We start from the raw sequence: 13,696 nt of genomic DNA on the forward strand, positions 1-13,696 counted from the left end.
TTTCTATAACCGGGAAGGAAATTCCTTTTGCCCTGAAGGCTCTCAAGTTCACGTCATTAGTATTACTAGTTTAGTGCACTGAGTGGCTGCTCGTTGAGCCATGGCTCCGAAACAACACCTCCCAAAACAAAGAATGAGGTTTGCAGATTACCTTGAGCTCCTGCAGCTGATCAGGCTCATAGAGTTTGGGGGACAGCGCCTGAGCCAGGAAGGCATCCAGCTCCTGGCGACGCAGTATCCGTGCTCCAGGCCACTGCACCATATACCTACAGGGGGCGGAGAGAGAGGGTCTGGTGTCAGGATGGAGCAGTCACCAGTCACACGCACAACCTGGTGTTCCGGTTCTAGGGAGAGTCAGGATGACGCAAACCAAGGAGGCCTAGATGGATTTCTTAGCCAGCTTCTCTAGTTTCACTGGATGATGTCAGTTACAAATGGAAACCTAATCATTAGCTGGGCTGATCAGAATGTTTGATCTGGAATAATTAAAAATAGCACACTAAATAAGAACACACTGCAAACCAGCTGGTGATTTTTTTTTTTTTTTTGATACAACTTATATATTTTTCTGAGGGGTTTAAACTCTGAAAATATATGTTAAGCACCAATTTATATGATTTATCTATTTTAATTCAACACAGGGTACCTGGGAGGCAGGCCCTAAGTCCAAATAAGCAAGATTTACCTCCTGATGAAGAGTTAGGTCTTGTGTAAATCACCTGCACAGAAGGGGCTCTGGTGGTGGCGGGTGAATGCCCTGCAGTGGAACAGGAAGTGATAGCAGGGACAATAAAGCTTCAGGCTTCAGAACCGGCACCTGAAGAACTAGTGCCTGCAATCCCTGGGGTCAGTGCAGACTTACTGGGGCCACCCTGGTGTGAGCACCTAAAGGGAAATCAATTTCTAAATCTTCAAACTTCCATTTGTACTATCTGCCTGAGAACTGCCAGGTGTCCACAGTCCCTTTTCTCTACGGATCACTTCCCCTTTACTCACCTTGCCGCTCAGCACTGGCCCAGTGGCAACCTCCAGAGCACTAGGTAAAGGCACAACCCCAAAGAGTATTTGGGTGTGAGAGAGTGAGGAGCTAGCCATTAAGAACTTCATCATAAGTCTCACTGCATATCCAATGGTTCCTAAGTCTACATTCAGCAAACTTGAAGGATGACCTAATCAAGTTGCCAGCTGATCCCCCCAAATAACTCCTGGTGATCCCTATGTGATCTCTGGCAAATAGTTTAAAAGGAGTCTGGAGAACTGTGATATGCCTAACAAAGCTCTTATCCAGGACTGTCTGCTGAGAAAGGTTTCTCAGTGCTTAAAATTTAAGTTGAGAAAAATTAGGATCAGGGTTAGTGCAGAGCCTTCTCTCATTTCGGTAATAATTAATATTCATCCACAAGAACGTAAACATAAAAGTGGAAGAAGGAAGTTCTATCCAAATGATTAAGAGGAGTATCTTCAGTAAAAATCCCAATAGAAAAACCAACGTGCTCGCTGGTGCCAGGCGCTAGTCTGAGTATTTACACACACCTGATTCCTTAAGTGGTCACAGCCACTCTGAGGCAGGAACCTTTACTGTTCCATTATAGAGATGGTGCAGTGGAGGCACAGAGGTTATGTACTTCATGGTCAAATCATGCAGTAGAAGCAGAAAGGAAATGCAACTTCAAGGTAAACAAACAAGGTAAACAAGGTGGGTGTTAAATCTCTATGGTATTTAGATTTGATCAGATATACTTAGAAGTGTGATGTAAAAGTTTTATTTCATTAAACTGTCAACACTTACAAAGATAAAAATAATACCCTATGCAATTGGTTGAGTGCCAAACATCTTAAACAAAAGTCTTACTGAGTTTTAACCAGAGTTTGATGCAAGAAACAGCAAGTCTGAAGAAAGTCTCCCTATTTCTCTCTGAAAAAAATTATTGTGGAAAGATTGTCCTCAATATAAAACATTCTTTGCCTAAGTATCCATATTATGCATCCCTTTTATTTCTTAAAAACTGTGGTAAAATACACATAACATCTGAGCAGCTAACACTTCAAAATACACATAACAAAAAAATCTAGCATTTTAATCATTTTTAAATGGACAGTGCAACAGCATTAGATATATTCACTGTATTCCAACAGACATCCCCCACCATCCATCACTACAACTCTTTTCATCCTGCAAACACTAATTCCCCTCTTCATCCCCTAGTCCTAAAGCTAGATGTTTCTTTAAATATTATGATTCAGGAAAAGACTATTTCATGGACAGGTTCTTTTTCTCAAGTTCTCCCCTGGTTTTCCTGGCAGCAAAGACACTCAGCACTCAGTTTAGCTGTAATAGAAAGTCTTTTGGGTTAGTGGTGGTTTAGTCGCTAAGTTGTGTCCGACTCTTTGCGACCTCATGCACTGTAGCCCGCCAGGCTCCTCTGTCCATGGGATTTCCCAGGCAAGAATACTGGAGTGGGTTGCCATTTCCTTCTTCACAGAATCTCCCGAGCCAGGAGATCAAACCTGGGTCTCCTTCATGGCAGGCAGATTCTTTACCAACTTAGCTACGAGAGAATCCCAATACCTACCATTTCCTCCATCTGACTTTCTATTTACATTTTTTAAAAGTTAACCTTTATCTCTTTTTCAATTCAAGTCCTCAGAAGGACCTTCTGTATATACAAAGAGCATGATGTGTGTTCCTAAAGATATGCATATACACAGAGAGCCAGCTTAAATACCACAGAACGTGGACAGTACCACAGGCACTGCAGTGAACTAAAGCTGACCCTCGGTGATCTCCTGTGTCCACGCTATCCTTATCTGTGCACTGACAGTGTTCTCAATCTCTTTATGTTTCTGTTTTCTCCAGACACTCTTTTCCATGTCTTCCTCCTGGGCCAGGCTTTAAGTTTCCTACCACTGGAGTCTGAGGGCATCTGAGTTCGCTGCTAGTCACCTCTCCTCTCACTGCCCTTTAGAAGCACGGAAGCGGGACTAGAAGCAGGTCTCCAAGTCGCTTGGTGGACAGAACCAACGTGGTCTGCCTCTGACCGGCACAGTTGGGCAGCTGAACCCTGGCTATGCTCCTGGGGGTGTTGCAACAAGCTGCACTTGTTTGGGGGGCTCAAACCCTCTATCTGCCTTACTGAATTCATTAAGTTCCTCCAGAACGTAACTCAGTTTCTCTTCTCAGAAGCTCTCTTGGATGAGGACCTTGTCTGTCTGGTCTCAGCTGTCCCCCAGGAAGGCTGCTTTCTGTTTCATCCTGGACACATGCTTTGCCCTCACACTGAACCTCTGCTCAGATGCTGGCCACTCCTTGGCGACTCTACAAGGATTCGAGAGATTTGGCTATCATTCTCTCCCTTTCTGACTGCTCTGTTCATTCGTTCCCTTATTTATGGCTATGCTGGGTCTTCACTGCTGCACACTGGCTTTCTCTGGTTGTGGCTCGCCAGCTTCTCACTGCGTCAGCACCTCTCGTTGCGGGGTCCGGGCTCCAGGGCGTGTAGGCTTCAGAAGTGGTGGCACACAGGCTCAGCATTTGCTGTGAATGGGACTAGCTGCCCCAAGGCAGGCAGGATCCTCCCAGACCAGGAGTGGAATCCGTGTCCCTTGCATGGGCAGGGAATTCTTAACCACTGGACCACCAGTGAAGTCCTGATTGCTCTTGCAATGTCACATTTGCAACATATGTAACATGTGGGTGCTGACATCACTAGGTTATGCCTGCCCCAAAGGCAGAAGTGGAACCTCATCACGAAAGAACATCAGCAAATCTAGACTGAGGAAAAGTCTACCCAGAGATTGACCAACTGCACCCAGGGGCTGGCTGACTGTTTTGAAACACAATTTCCTGGAGCAGCCACAACCATTAGTTCACATGTTGTCTAAAAGACATGATCTCCAGATCCTTGATCTACAAAACACACCAGTGTTTACTCTTCAGAAACATCTCTGCATCAACCCAAAGAAACCTGAGAAGCTTGGAGGAGACAAGGCACCTGAACACAAGAACAAGGCAAGATTTCGTTACTAATAAAGGATGTTACTGTGATAACAAGAAAAATCTGAGTATCTGTAGATGACATGTATCAGTATTTTTCTGATTTTGAGGATGTCCTTTTTTTTTTTTTTTAAAGGAAACAAAGAGATTAGGGATAAGGGGGGTATCATACTCACAGCTTCCATTCAAGGGATTCTAGACAAACACCCAGGAGAGAAGAGGAGAAAGCCACCGCAATAAACATTTAATATGTGGGGAAACTGAGTGAAAAATAGCCACCAACTCTTTGTACTAATCTTGCAATTTCAAGTTTAAAATTATGTTAAAAAAAAAAAAAAAAGAAAAGATTAAGGAAGGGAAGAGCCTTTGGGATGACAGCCTGGCCTTGTGGCTGCTGACATTTGCCCAGCCCAGCCATCAAGGCCAAGGGTCATGCTGCATGGCCTCCAACAGGGCCTCACCATATCAGGGACATAGAAGCTGCCCTTTGATGCCCCTCCCCCAAGCTCAGCAGACCGCTGTCACATAGCTGCAATTTCTCCAGAGAAAGACCACTGGGCCCATGGGTCCTAGACTATAGCCTGTCCTTGGCAAGCCCTTGGAGACACACACCAACCTTCTTACTCATTTGCACCTGCCCCTGCCTCCACTCCCATGCCCTTCATTCCACATTCTTAGCAGGCCATACCCATCAATCAAACAGGCCATGCAGGGTAAACTTTACCTGCTTGTCCCTGTGGCCCAAAACACTAGTGAAGGTAGAACAAATTCTCTTCACAGAGATGGACCAACCCATTTACTGATGTCCTGACCCGAAATCCTGAGACCTGTCCCACAAGCCACTCTCTCTCATCTCTTCCCAACCAGTCCCTCCTCCTCAGGATCCGAAACTCTGTGAGTCTTACCAAGTGGGAAACTCCATGGCTTCAAGCCCACACTGCACACAACAGTCTCTGTACAACCAAGCAAGCTTTCTGGCTTCCACCCAAGTAGCAAGTATGAGGGAACCTGTGCTGTACTCACTTGAAGCTTCTTGAGATGAACACAGGAGGAGGTTCAATCAAACTCAAGATTACTCATTGCATTTATTAACCTTTTCAAGTTCTAAAATGAGTATTTTTTTATAAACAACTATAAAACAAACAAATGGGAACCAGGACAATCCTGAAATCATGACTTTCCAGAGGCCATCTGAACAGTGCCTAAAAGAGGCAGAGCTATTTCTGGAGTAATAGCCAAGGAAGTCAGGAGGACTGAGCCAAAGAGTGGGGCCTGATCACTGTCCAGTCTGCACTTGCTAGGTATCCCAGTACCCCATGAGGTCCAGTGAATGGACAGACAAGACGTGAAGGCACCACAATCCCAAGCATCATGAAATACTTTGAGCACTGTGCAAGCATCAACAGAGGCTGTCCCGCACTAACGCATGGCTGCTTCTGGCCAAGGGGCAACCAAACCAGCCTCAAGTGCCACACACGTCGTCCTTACTCAGGGCCCAATGGGACCTTCAAGCCAGGCATACAGTAGACAGTTAGCTGTCTACCCAACAGATTAAATGCCACACATCATTTTAAACTTGGAAGAGAGAAACACAAAGTAACCAAATTCACTACTGCTATTTGATCTTTGAGTAACCCAAAGTCTTAATGTTTTGGCTAATATAAAATGAATTCCATCAGAGGAAATCAGAAGAAGATTCTAAAACCAAAATGAAAAAATTAGTCTTTCCCACTAGGCCAATCCTCAATGGAGATAAAGATAAGAAACCTATATTCCATGCTATATTGCTGTTGTTGTTGAGCTGTTAAGGCATGTCTGACTTTTTTGCAACCCCATATCCTGCCAGGCTCCTCTGTCCAGGGAATTTTCCAGGCAAGAATACTGGAGTGGATTGAGATTTCCGACTCCAAGGGATCCTCCTGACCCACGGACTGAACCTGCATCTCCTGTGTCTTCTGCACTGGCAGGTGGATTCTTTACCACTGGCACCACCTGGGAAGCTCAACAGAGCTGCTTTTGCATTGGCCGGGAACTGAACCCAGGCCTCCCGCACAGCAGGCGAGAATTTCACCACTGAATTACTCCAAAATCCAACAGTTTCCACCCAGGCGTTTGTGGCCCATTGGCTGATAAGAGTCTGGAAGAACACAGTGCACATATCTGGGTTTTTAACCTTCTCTCCAAGGCAGGAGTCAGCCCCTTAGAGACGGCAGCTTCCAGGGCAGGGCAGACACAGGACGAACCTGGGCATCCTATGGTGCCAGAAAGCAAGGACATGCTGGAGGGGGGTGGGGGGGCCAAAGGACATAGGAGCCACTTAACAAGATCCCAAGGCCTGAGCTGGAACAAACTGAACAACCAAATAACAAGGTTCTATCTGGTCATAACCCTAGAAAGAGAGATAACCGTAAGTCCATACTGATCTACATATGATTAAATAAATGAAGGAGGAAGAAGAGACACATTTTACCAAAGAAAACTTACTAATATATAAACATATATTATAGCCCCAAAAGAGTCTTCAAAAGCTATAACATTTAAAGGATAAACTATGTTTAAAATCATTATGATATCTACATAAAATACAGGTTCATCAAATGTTACCTATTCTATAAACACACTAAATAGCATCAGCTCAAACTCATGTTGTATTTACATGGCCTATGTTTCTATAATATATGAAAATATTAGATGAGGACAAATTCAGTTGACAACGTGATTCATCTGGAATAGCCCCAGGTGAATCTGGGGTACTGTACTGTAACTTCAGACAGGACACTTCTTTGAGAGGCATTTGTACAAGCGCCTGCTGGAGAACACGCAGTGGCTGAAGGGGCGGCCAGCGGCACCTACCGTAGCACGCAGCACAGCACCGTGAGATGAGTGGGCACGCTGGCTGGATTGAGCATGGCTGGTGTGTCTGACCTCATGCAGGCCAGGAAGGCCCTCATTCTGCGGTTCTTGTCCTCCACCGCCTTCCCCAGCCACAGTCTCTTCAGATTGGGGCAGGTCCATTCCCTGAAGGCAAGAGCTTCCACCAATTCCGGGGTTTGCGGCGATTTCCCTTTGTAAGCTGCCCACTCTTTAATGATCACTGGTGAAACTACAGAAAGGAAAATGAGAGAACCATTTATGCCCTATCTTAGCTACTTTAAGCCCCACAAAAACAGCTCTAGTAATTACAGTATGAAGATGTCACTGCTTGGGTAACAATGCATTCTCTCATTAGTAAGCCATCAGTCATCAATTCTCAACTCTAAAATATTTTATTTTCTACTCTATGCACTTAAGTGACTCATTCAGAATTTCAGTCAGACCATCAATAAATTTTTTCTCAACCAAAGATTCTCACTAGTATGTATAAATCAAGGATGTTAGACAAAATTTGCTTTAATATTATAAATCCATTAATAGTTTTAGTAATAACAATGGGTACAACTTATACATATTTTGTGATCATCACAGAAATCATGGAAAATCCAATTTAGATAGCTGATCTTTTTCTCCATGTTTTTACTCATTAGATCTGAGAAATAATTTGCACTTGGTAGCCACTTTACTGAAGCATCTCCTACTGTAACAAGTATAACTTTTAAACTCCGTAAATAACTTTTTATCCACAGTAGTTTTACCACTATTAGCAGGAATTAATTCTGGAAATACAAACATACACATTTCTCCACAAGATTCCCAAATAACTTAAGGGAAAAACGGTGATGGGGAAAGGAGAACAATCGAGATAAAGCACACTGCACAGACGTATGTTAAAACTTCTCCCCAAAGTGCATTGACATAAACAGTCAGATGGTAAAACGTGGGTGTGCATTTTGTAACAAATAGCTTACTTTGGTCAATAAACATGAGAGCTGAAGAAGGGCCACATGGAGACCCCCATCCTCCCCTCACAGGGCTGACAGCAGGTACAGAAGCCAGGATGGTGCTATGATTCTAATGCGATCTTGGACATGTCAATTCTATCCAAATAACCATACCCCCTTCCTGGGCTCATTTTCCTTAAAGTAACACCTGAGGCAAACTGAAGACTATGAAGAACCCAAATCCCGACAAAAGTAAATGATTAACTGGCTCATCTCCAGCTCCACACCAAGTCTAGACAATCACCTCTTCCAATGTCATGAAGAATTTTAGGCGTTAGATACTTGGATAGGCACGATTGTTAGCAACAGGAAAAGCAAGCTTTGCACAATCAACCCCAGTCAAGTCAGGTGGGAGTATGCTGCAGAGGTGCTCCATGACCAGCCATTCTGCAGGGACCCCAATCCCTAGAAGCAGGCTGCTTGAGCAGGGGTGCAAAATCAATACAGTTTCTGAAAATTCTTTTACAAAAAAGTAACTGTTTTGTCATTGAGGAAATCCCTTTAAATCACATTTGAGTATCTTAGTGTTTAAATGTTTAAAAAAATTCTAAACTTAGAAGGTTTAAAGTCCATCGAGTCAAAACAGAGAGACACATGTATAAATAAATACATGCATCTTTAAATTTATCTATATTTTAGGTGCCAGACACAAACTCATGAGGTCCCTACTGTCCAGCAGACCCTGTCCTTGGACTCACAATCTAGCCGCCCACCCCCGTTCCTGCTGAACTCCAGCGCACACCGCTCCATAGATTGCCACCTGTATGCAGAGGTGTCACCACCCAACACCCTCCTAGGTGCAGTACACCCCACCTCCTTTTGTTCCAACTACATTCACAGAGGCTGGCACGCTGTCAGCCCCAAGAAAACAAGTGAAAGGAGGTTACAAGATAAGCCGTTAACCAGTACACTGCGTTTCCATTCAGTCAGTCCACAAAGTTTATTTTCATGCCCCCCCACAGTAAAAATGAATAAATCTATTTCTTCCATGTAGCATCTTCATTTTCGTGACAAAGATTTATTTAATGGAACTAATTATATTTTATCTTTGGCTGTTAATGTGGGTTAATAACCTAGTTATCTAAGGTCTCTCATGTTCTTCCCCCCAAATACACACACACACGCACACACACACATGCGTGCACACAAACAATGCTTAAGCTTACTGCATCTTAAAAAACTCAGTTTATAATGCCAGGGTCTCCTTTGAGTTTTCTCAATAGAAGCATTCTTATTAAAACTATATTCATCTATTTATATCTTTCCCCTTTGTCATCTCTGCTCTTGTATCTCTTTAATAATTTTCAGCAATTGTTTTATTGTTTTCATTCTAGAAATAAATTTTTGGTGGAAGATTTTCATTCTCAAGGTCAAAAGGCTTAGACCTGTATATACTTTATGCTTCAAACCCTACACTAAAGTGAAGTGGAGGTCAGAGATGCCAACAGTCCCTTCACAAGTTCTCCTGAGTGTTCCCTGAAGCTGCCCTAGACAGCTGTTTACAGCAGCTGGGGCTCCAAGTGTGCCTGAATTTACCTGGCCTGATGCTGTGTGATCACAGCCTATTCAGCCTGCAAAGGCTACAGATGAGCACACACCTGTGCCTGAGAACTGCCACCTAATACTCACCTGGCCATCCCTCCCACGTCCTGGTAAACGGACTTCCCCAGTACATGCAGGGGAGACTGTAGCTGTAAAGAAGTATTAGATATACTAGCTTCCTCTTATATTCTAAGCATTTTTGTTGCTATCTGCACTACTCATGACTAGAATGTTCAGGTCTAATTTGGGAAATACATGTTCTCAGAGAAAATAAATGTGCAGTAACAAAAAAGCTTTGTTCCGAAAGCAAAGATGCCCTGATTTGCTTTATTTTTTACATGTATCTGTTTTTAAACTGAATACTTGGAGATCTTTTGTGTACACCACCACTTTAGAGCTATGGAAACTTTGGCCAATCACCCAACAGATATTTATTGAGCATCTACTATGGAGTGGGTGAGGTTGGAAAAGTACCCAGGGCTCAGATGTCAACCACCATGTGCCTGTGTGAAAAATAAGGGTCTTCCTAAATTCTGAGGCTTGGGTCCCTCACTTCCCTTACCCCAGCACAGCCCTAGAACCAGGCACTAAAACAAGGCAGGCCAACAACTCACTCTGTCGCACAGTCCAGTTGAGGAAACGCAAAGACACCTTGCACCTCTGTTACGTGCTTACGACTATGTGAGGCCAACTTATGTTTATAGGCTCATAACATTAGATTAATTAAAGGTTAGTGTTTTATAAATGAATGAATTCCAAGGGACATCCCCTTTTCAGGTAGACACACAGCAGCCTCTGTGTTGTAAGTTCCTCCGGTGGGGTGGCTGATGCCAACAGGGCACCTTCTCTCCCTCTGGCCCTGCGCTTCTTCCCAAGCTGCTGCTGCCCGCTGTTTTACTCCCTGAGCTCTCCCGAAGCTCACAGGGATAAGCCGACGCAAGGCAGCCAGCTAGTAGCACGTAATCTGGGATCTTAGCATTTTTGCAAAAAAAAAAAAAAGTTATACAGGGATTATCCAAGTGGTATGGGACAGTTGGATTATGGGAACACTCTGTGTGCAGACAAGAGCACTGGGGTATAAAACCCTCTCTGTGAAGGCACCAATTTAGAAAGACATGTTCATGCCTCCTTGTTAAAACAAGAATAAGAGAATTCCTGCTGCTGCTGCTAAGTCACTTCAGTCATGTCCAACTCTGTGTGATCCCATAGGTGGCAGCCCACCAGGCTCCCCTGTCCCTGGGATTCTCCAGGCAAGAACACTGGAGTGGGTTGCCATTTCCTTCTCCAATGTGTGAAAGTGAAAAGTGAAAGTGAAGTCGCTCAGTCGTGTCCGACTCTTAGCGACCCCATGGACCGCAGCCTACCAGGCTCCTCTATCCATGGGATTTTCCAGGCAAGAGTACTGGAGTGGGGTGCCATTGCCTTCTCCGAATCCCAGAGGTCAGCTAATCTAGCTACTGTACATGAATAAATCTTCGTGTATCACCATCAATAAAGATTCGTTTTGTCTTTTCTACTGACAGGAAAAACTCAGGATTTCAAGTGGACTACCTTGAAAAATCTGAACATCAGGTTGTTTTCCCTACCTGAAACTAAACTGAATTTTTACACTGGCAAAAAGCAACTCCAGGGTACCAGTTTTCTGTTACTACCAGCGGCTAAATTTGTAACACAGTTTCTTTGCTGGAAGCACCTCTTCAAAATACAATTTCAAGACATAAAACACTGCTGAAGACTTAAGTTGTTAGTAAAAACCCAATGTTTTCCATCAGTTGTTAATCTTCTATTTTCACATTCATACAAATGACAACCAGCTATCTCAGGAATCGGTTATAATACTGATTTTGGGATCCATCCCAGGCCAGGAATAATGAACATGTTTCATTTTGTGAGCCTACTTCAACTGACCGGTAGTGGCTGCCTACAGTGCCATACGATGAATTACGTCTCTAAGCTCATTCCAGAGCACCATGAGTGGTGAGCTTTATAGCATGCACACAATATGGTTAGAAGATAAGGGAAAAGGTGGGTACAAACAACCTCCAGGGCTAGCGCCGACTGGACCTCTGGTCTGGGTCGTGCAGTGTGCATTTGGGGAGAAGCCGCTGTTTTACTCCCCGAGCTCTTCTGGACTTAGAGGAAAACACACACACACAATAAATAAAAACAGAACTCCAACTCCTTCATGTCAGAGTTTTATCAGAAACGGGAAAACGGGCACAACGACAGCTGGTCTATCCTTCTTATGGGAAAACTGCCGGTTAACTTCCAAGCACCTCTGTGTGCAGGCTGGGTGTCCAACTAGCCCCTCATTTCCTCATACTGACACGTTTGAGTACCCTCCATGATTCTGCAAAGTAAAAGGCTATGAATTTTCTCCTTAAACTTTTTATATCTGAGGCTGGGAGTATCTTACAGTCCACAAACATATACATGCTCAGTAGGCCACAGGGCAGGGAGAACACAGTGTTACATGGTGTTAGACACTTGCTAACACTATTCCTAGACTTCAGTTTCCCCATTTACGTCATTCCTACTGTATTAGAAACTCCGGAGTTCAAGGACATAAACATTAATTCAAAAGAGTACCATCAAACAATTCCTGTCAGACAACACTGCTCTTCCCACAGATGTCTCTCGAGCTCAGCCACTCAAAGTTCTGCGAGGGAAAAGCAGTTTGCTAATGCTACTCCTGAAAAGCTTTGAGGAATAAAAAAATTCAGATTAATATACAAACAGCCTTCACAGAATCGTAAGAAAAATGTTTATGACAACCAATTTTCACACATATGAAAACAATACACTAATTAATATTGGTCATGTTAAAGTATTGTTTTATAATGTGATTCACAATGAACAAATTTATTTTCAATCAGCAATCCCAATGACTTGGCACTAACAAAATTTCTAAAGCAAATTGGATCAGCGGTGGTGGGGAGAATCAATGTGTTCCTTTTGGCTTTTCTTGACAGTTTAGAAAGAAGAGAGTAAATATAGGGAAATACAAATGTAGTATTGTGTGATTAGTCACTCAGTCATGTTTGTTTCTTTGCAATCCATTGAACTGTATCCGCCAGGCTCCCCTGTCCATGGGATTTTTCAGGCAAGAATACTGGAGTGGTTGCCATTTCCTTCTCCAAGGGATCTTCCTCACCCAGGGATCAAACCAGCATCTCCTGTCTCTTGCAGGCAGATTCTTTACCTGCCGAGCGATCGGGGAAGCCCTAAACATAGTACGAGTATAGTAAATATAAGCATAGTATATAAACTTGCTATTTGGGGGGGGGGGGGCGGGGGCAACACCATATTGTTTGTGGGATCTTAGTTCTCGGGCTAGGGGTCAAACCCTTGCCCCCTGCAGTGGAGATCTAACCATTGGACTGCCAAGGAATTCCCAAGCCTGTTTTTTCTCTTCAACTATAGCTGAGGTGACTCATCATCCTGTAGTCTTTGTAGTACCAGATTCCTTTCTTCTGGTCCTTCCCACTCATCACTGGGGAGTACCTGGGTGGCTGAGGAGCATCCCCAGGGAGAAGAAGAGTCACTACGGTACTAAAGGTCAGAGCTGCTTCCAGGGCAGAAGTGCCTGTGAGGAGCAGCCACGTCACCTGGATCTCACGCATACAGGTCTGGAGGCCAGGGCCAGCTCAGACCAGGTACCTGGCTCCAGGCCCAGCCCCTATTGCAGCAGCTGTAGAGATAGCTAGCTCCCTGGGCCCACCTCTCCCCAGAGCAACTGCCACCATCACCATTTAGCCCATATGGGTGAGACTGTGCTGGGTCAACAGTCTGCTCCTTGACCCACTGGTAGGACCGCGAATTCCACAACAGTGACTTCAGTAGCATTCTCCCACAATAAACAAGTATTCTTATTACTCTCCTAAAAGCAAAATGATAGAACCTGGAAATGGACAGGGAAGAACAGAAAAATAAACTGCCAGCATGTAATTCAATATGATTTTCAAAGGCTGAAATTTTTTTTCCCCCTTATGTTTGTATTTCTTCTAAATTATTTTTGGAATTGTCAAATGACGATGAATAAGCTGAATGTTTCATATCATCTAATCTTAATTTTTTAATAACTTATTCTTCAACAAGAGGAAAATTGCTTTACAATGTTGTGTTGCTTTCTGCCATACAACAACGCAGCTCAGTCATAATTGTACACATATCACCTCCCACCTGAGCCCTCCTTCCCTCCCCTCACCCCACCATTCTAGGTCACTGCAGAGAGCCAGACTGGGCTCCCTGGTTACACAGCAACGTCTCACCACCTATCTAT

The 13,696-nt window shown here is 43.9% G+C and overlaps 1 protein-coding gene across 1 annotated transcript in view; it reads right to left on the reverse strand.

Annotated features, from left to right (window-relative positions):
• Window positions 1–13,696, reverse strand: part of FAM120A (family with sequence similarity 120A) — a 122,321-nt gene that overhangs the window by 18,877 nt on the left and 89,748 nt on the right. The window contains exons 11-12 of the mRNA XM_043870565.1: window positions 6,848–7,097; window positions 152–266 (exon numbers count right to left, since the gene is read on the reverse strand). Of these exons, the coding sequence (XP_043726500.1) occupies window positions 152–266; window positions 6,848–7,097 (365 nt within the window). The remainder of the gene's footprint in view (window positions 1–151; window positions 267–6,847; window positions 7,098–13,696) is intronic.

The sequence above is a fragment of the Cervus elaphus genome, chromosome 16 (genome assembly GCF_910594005.1).
Source record: "Cervus elaphus chromosome 16, mCerEla1.1, whole genome shotgun sequence".
NCBI lineage: Eukaryota > Metazoa > Chordata > Mammalia > Artiodactyla > Cervidae > Cervus > Cervus elaphus.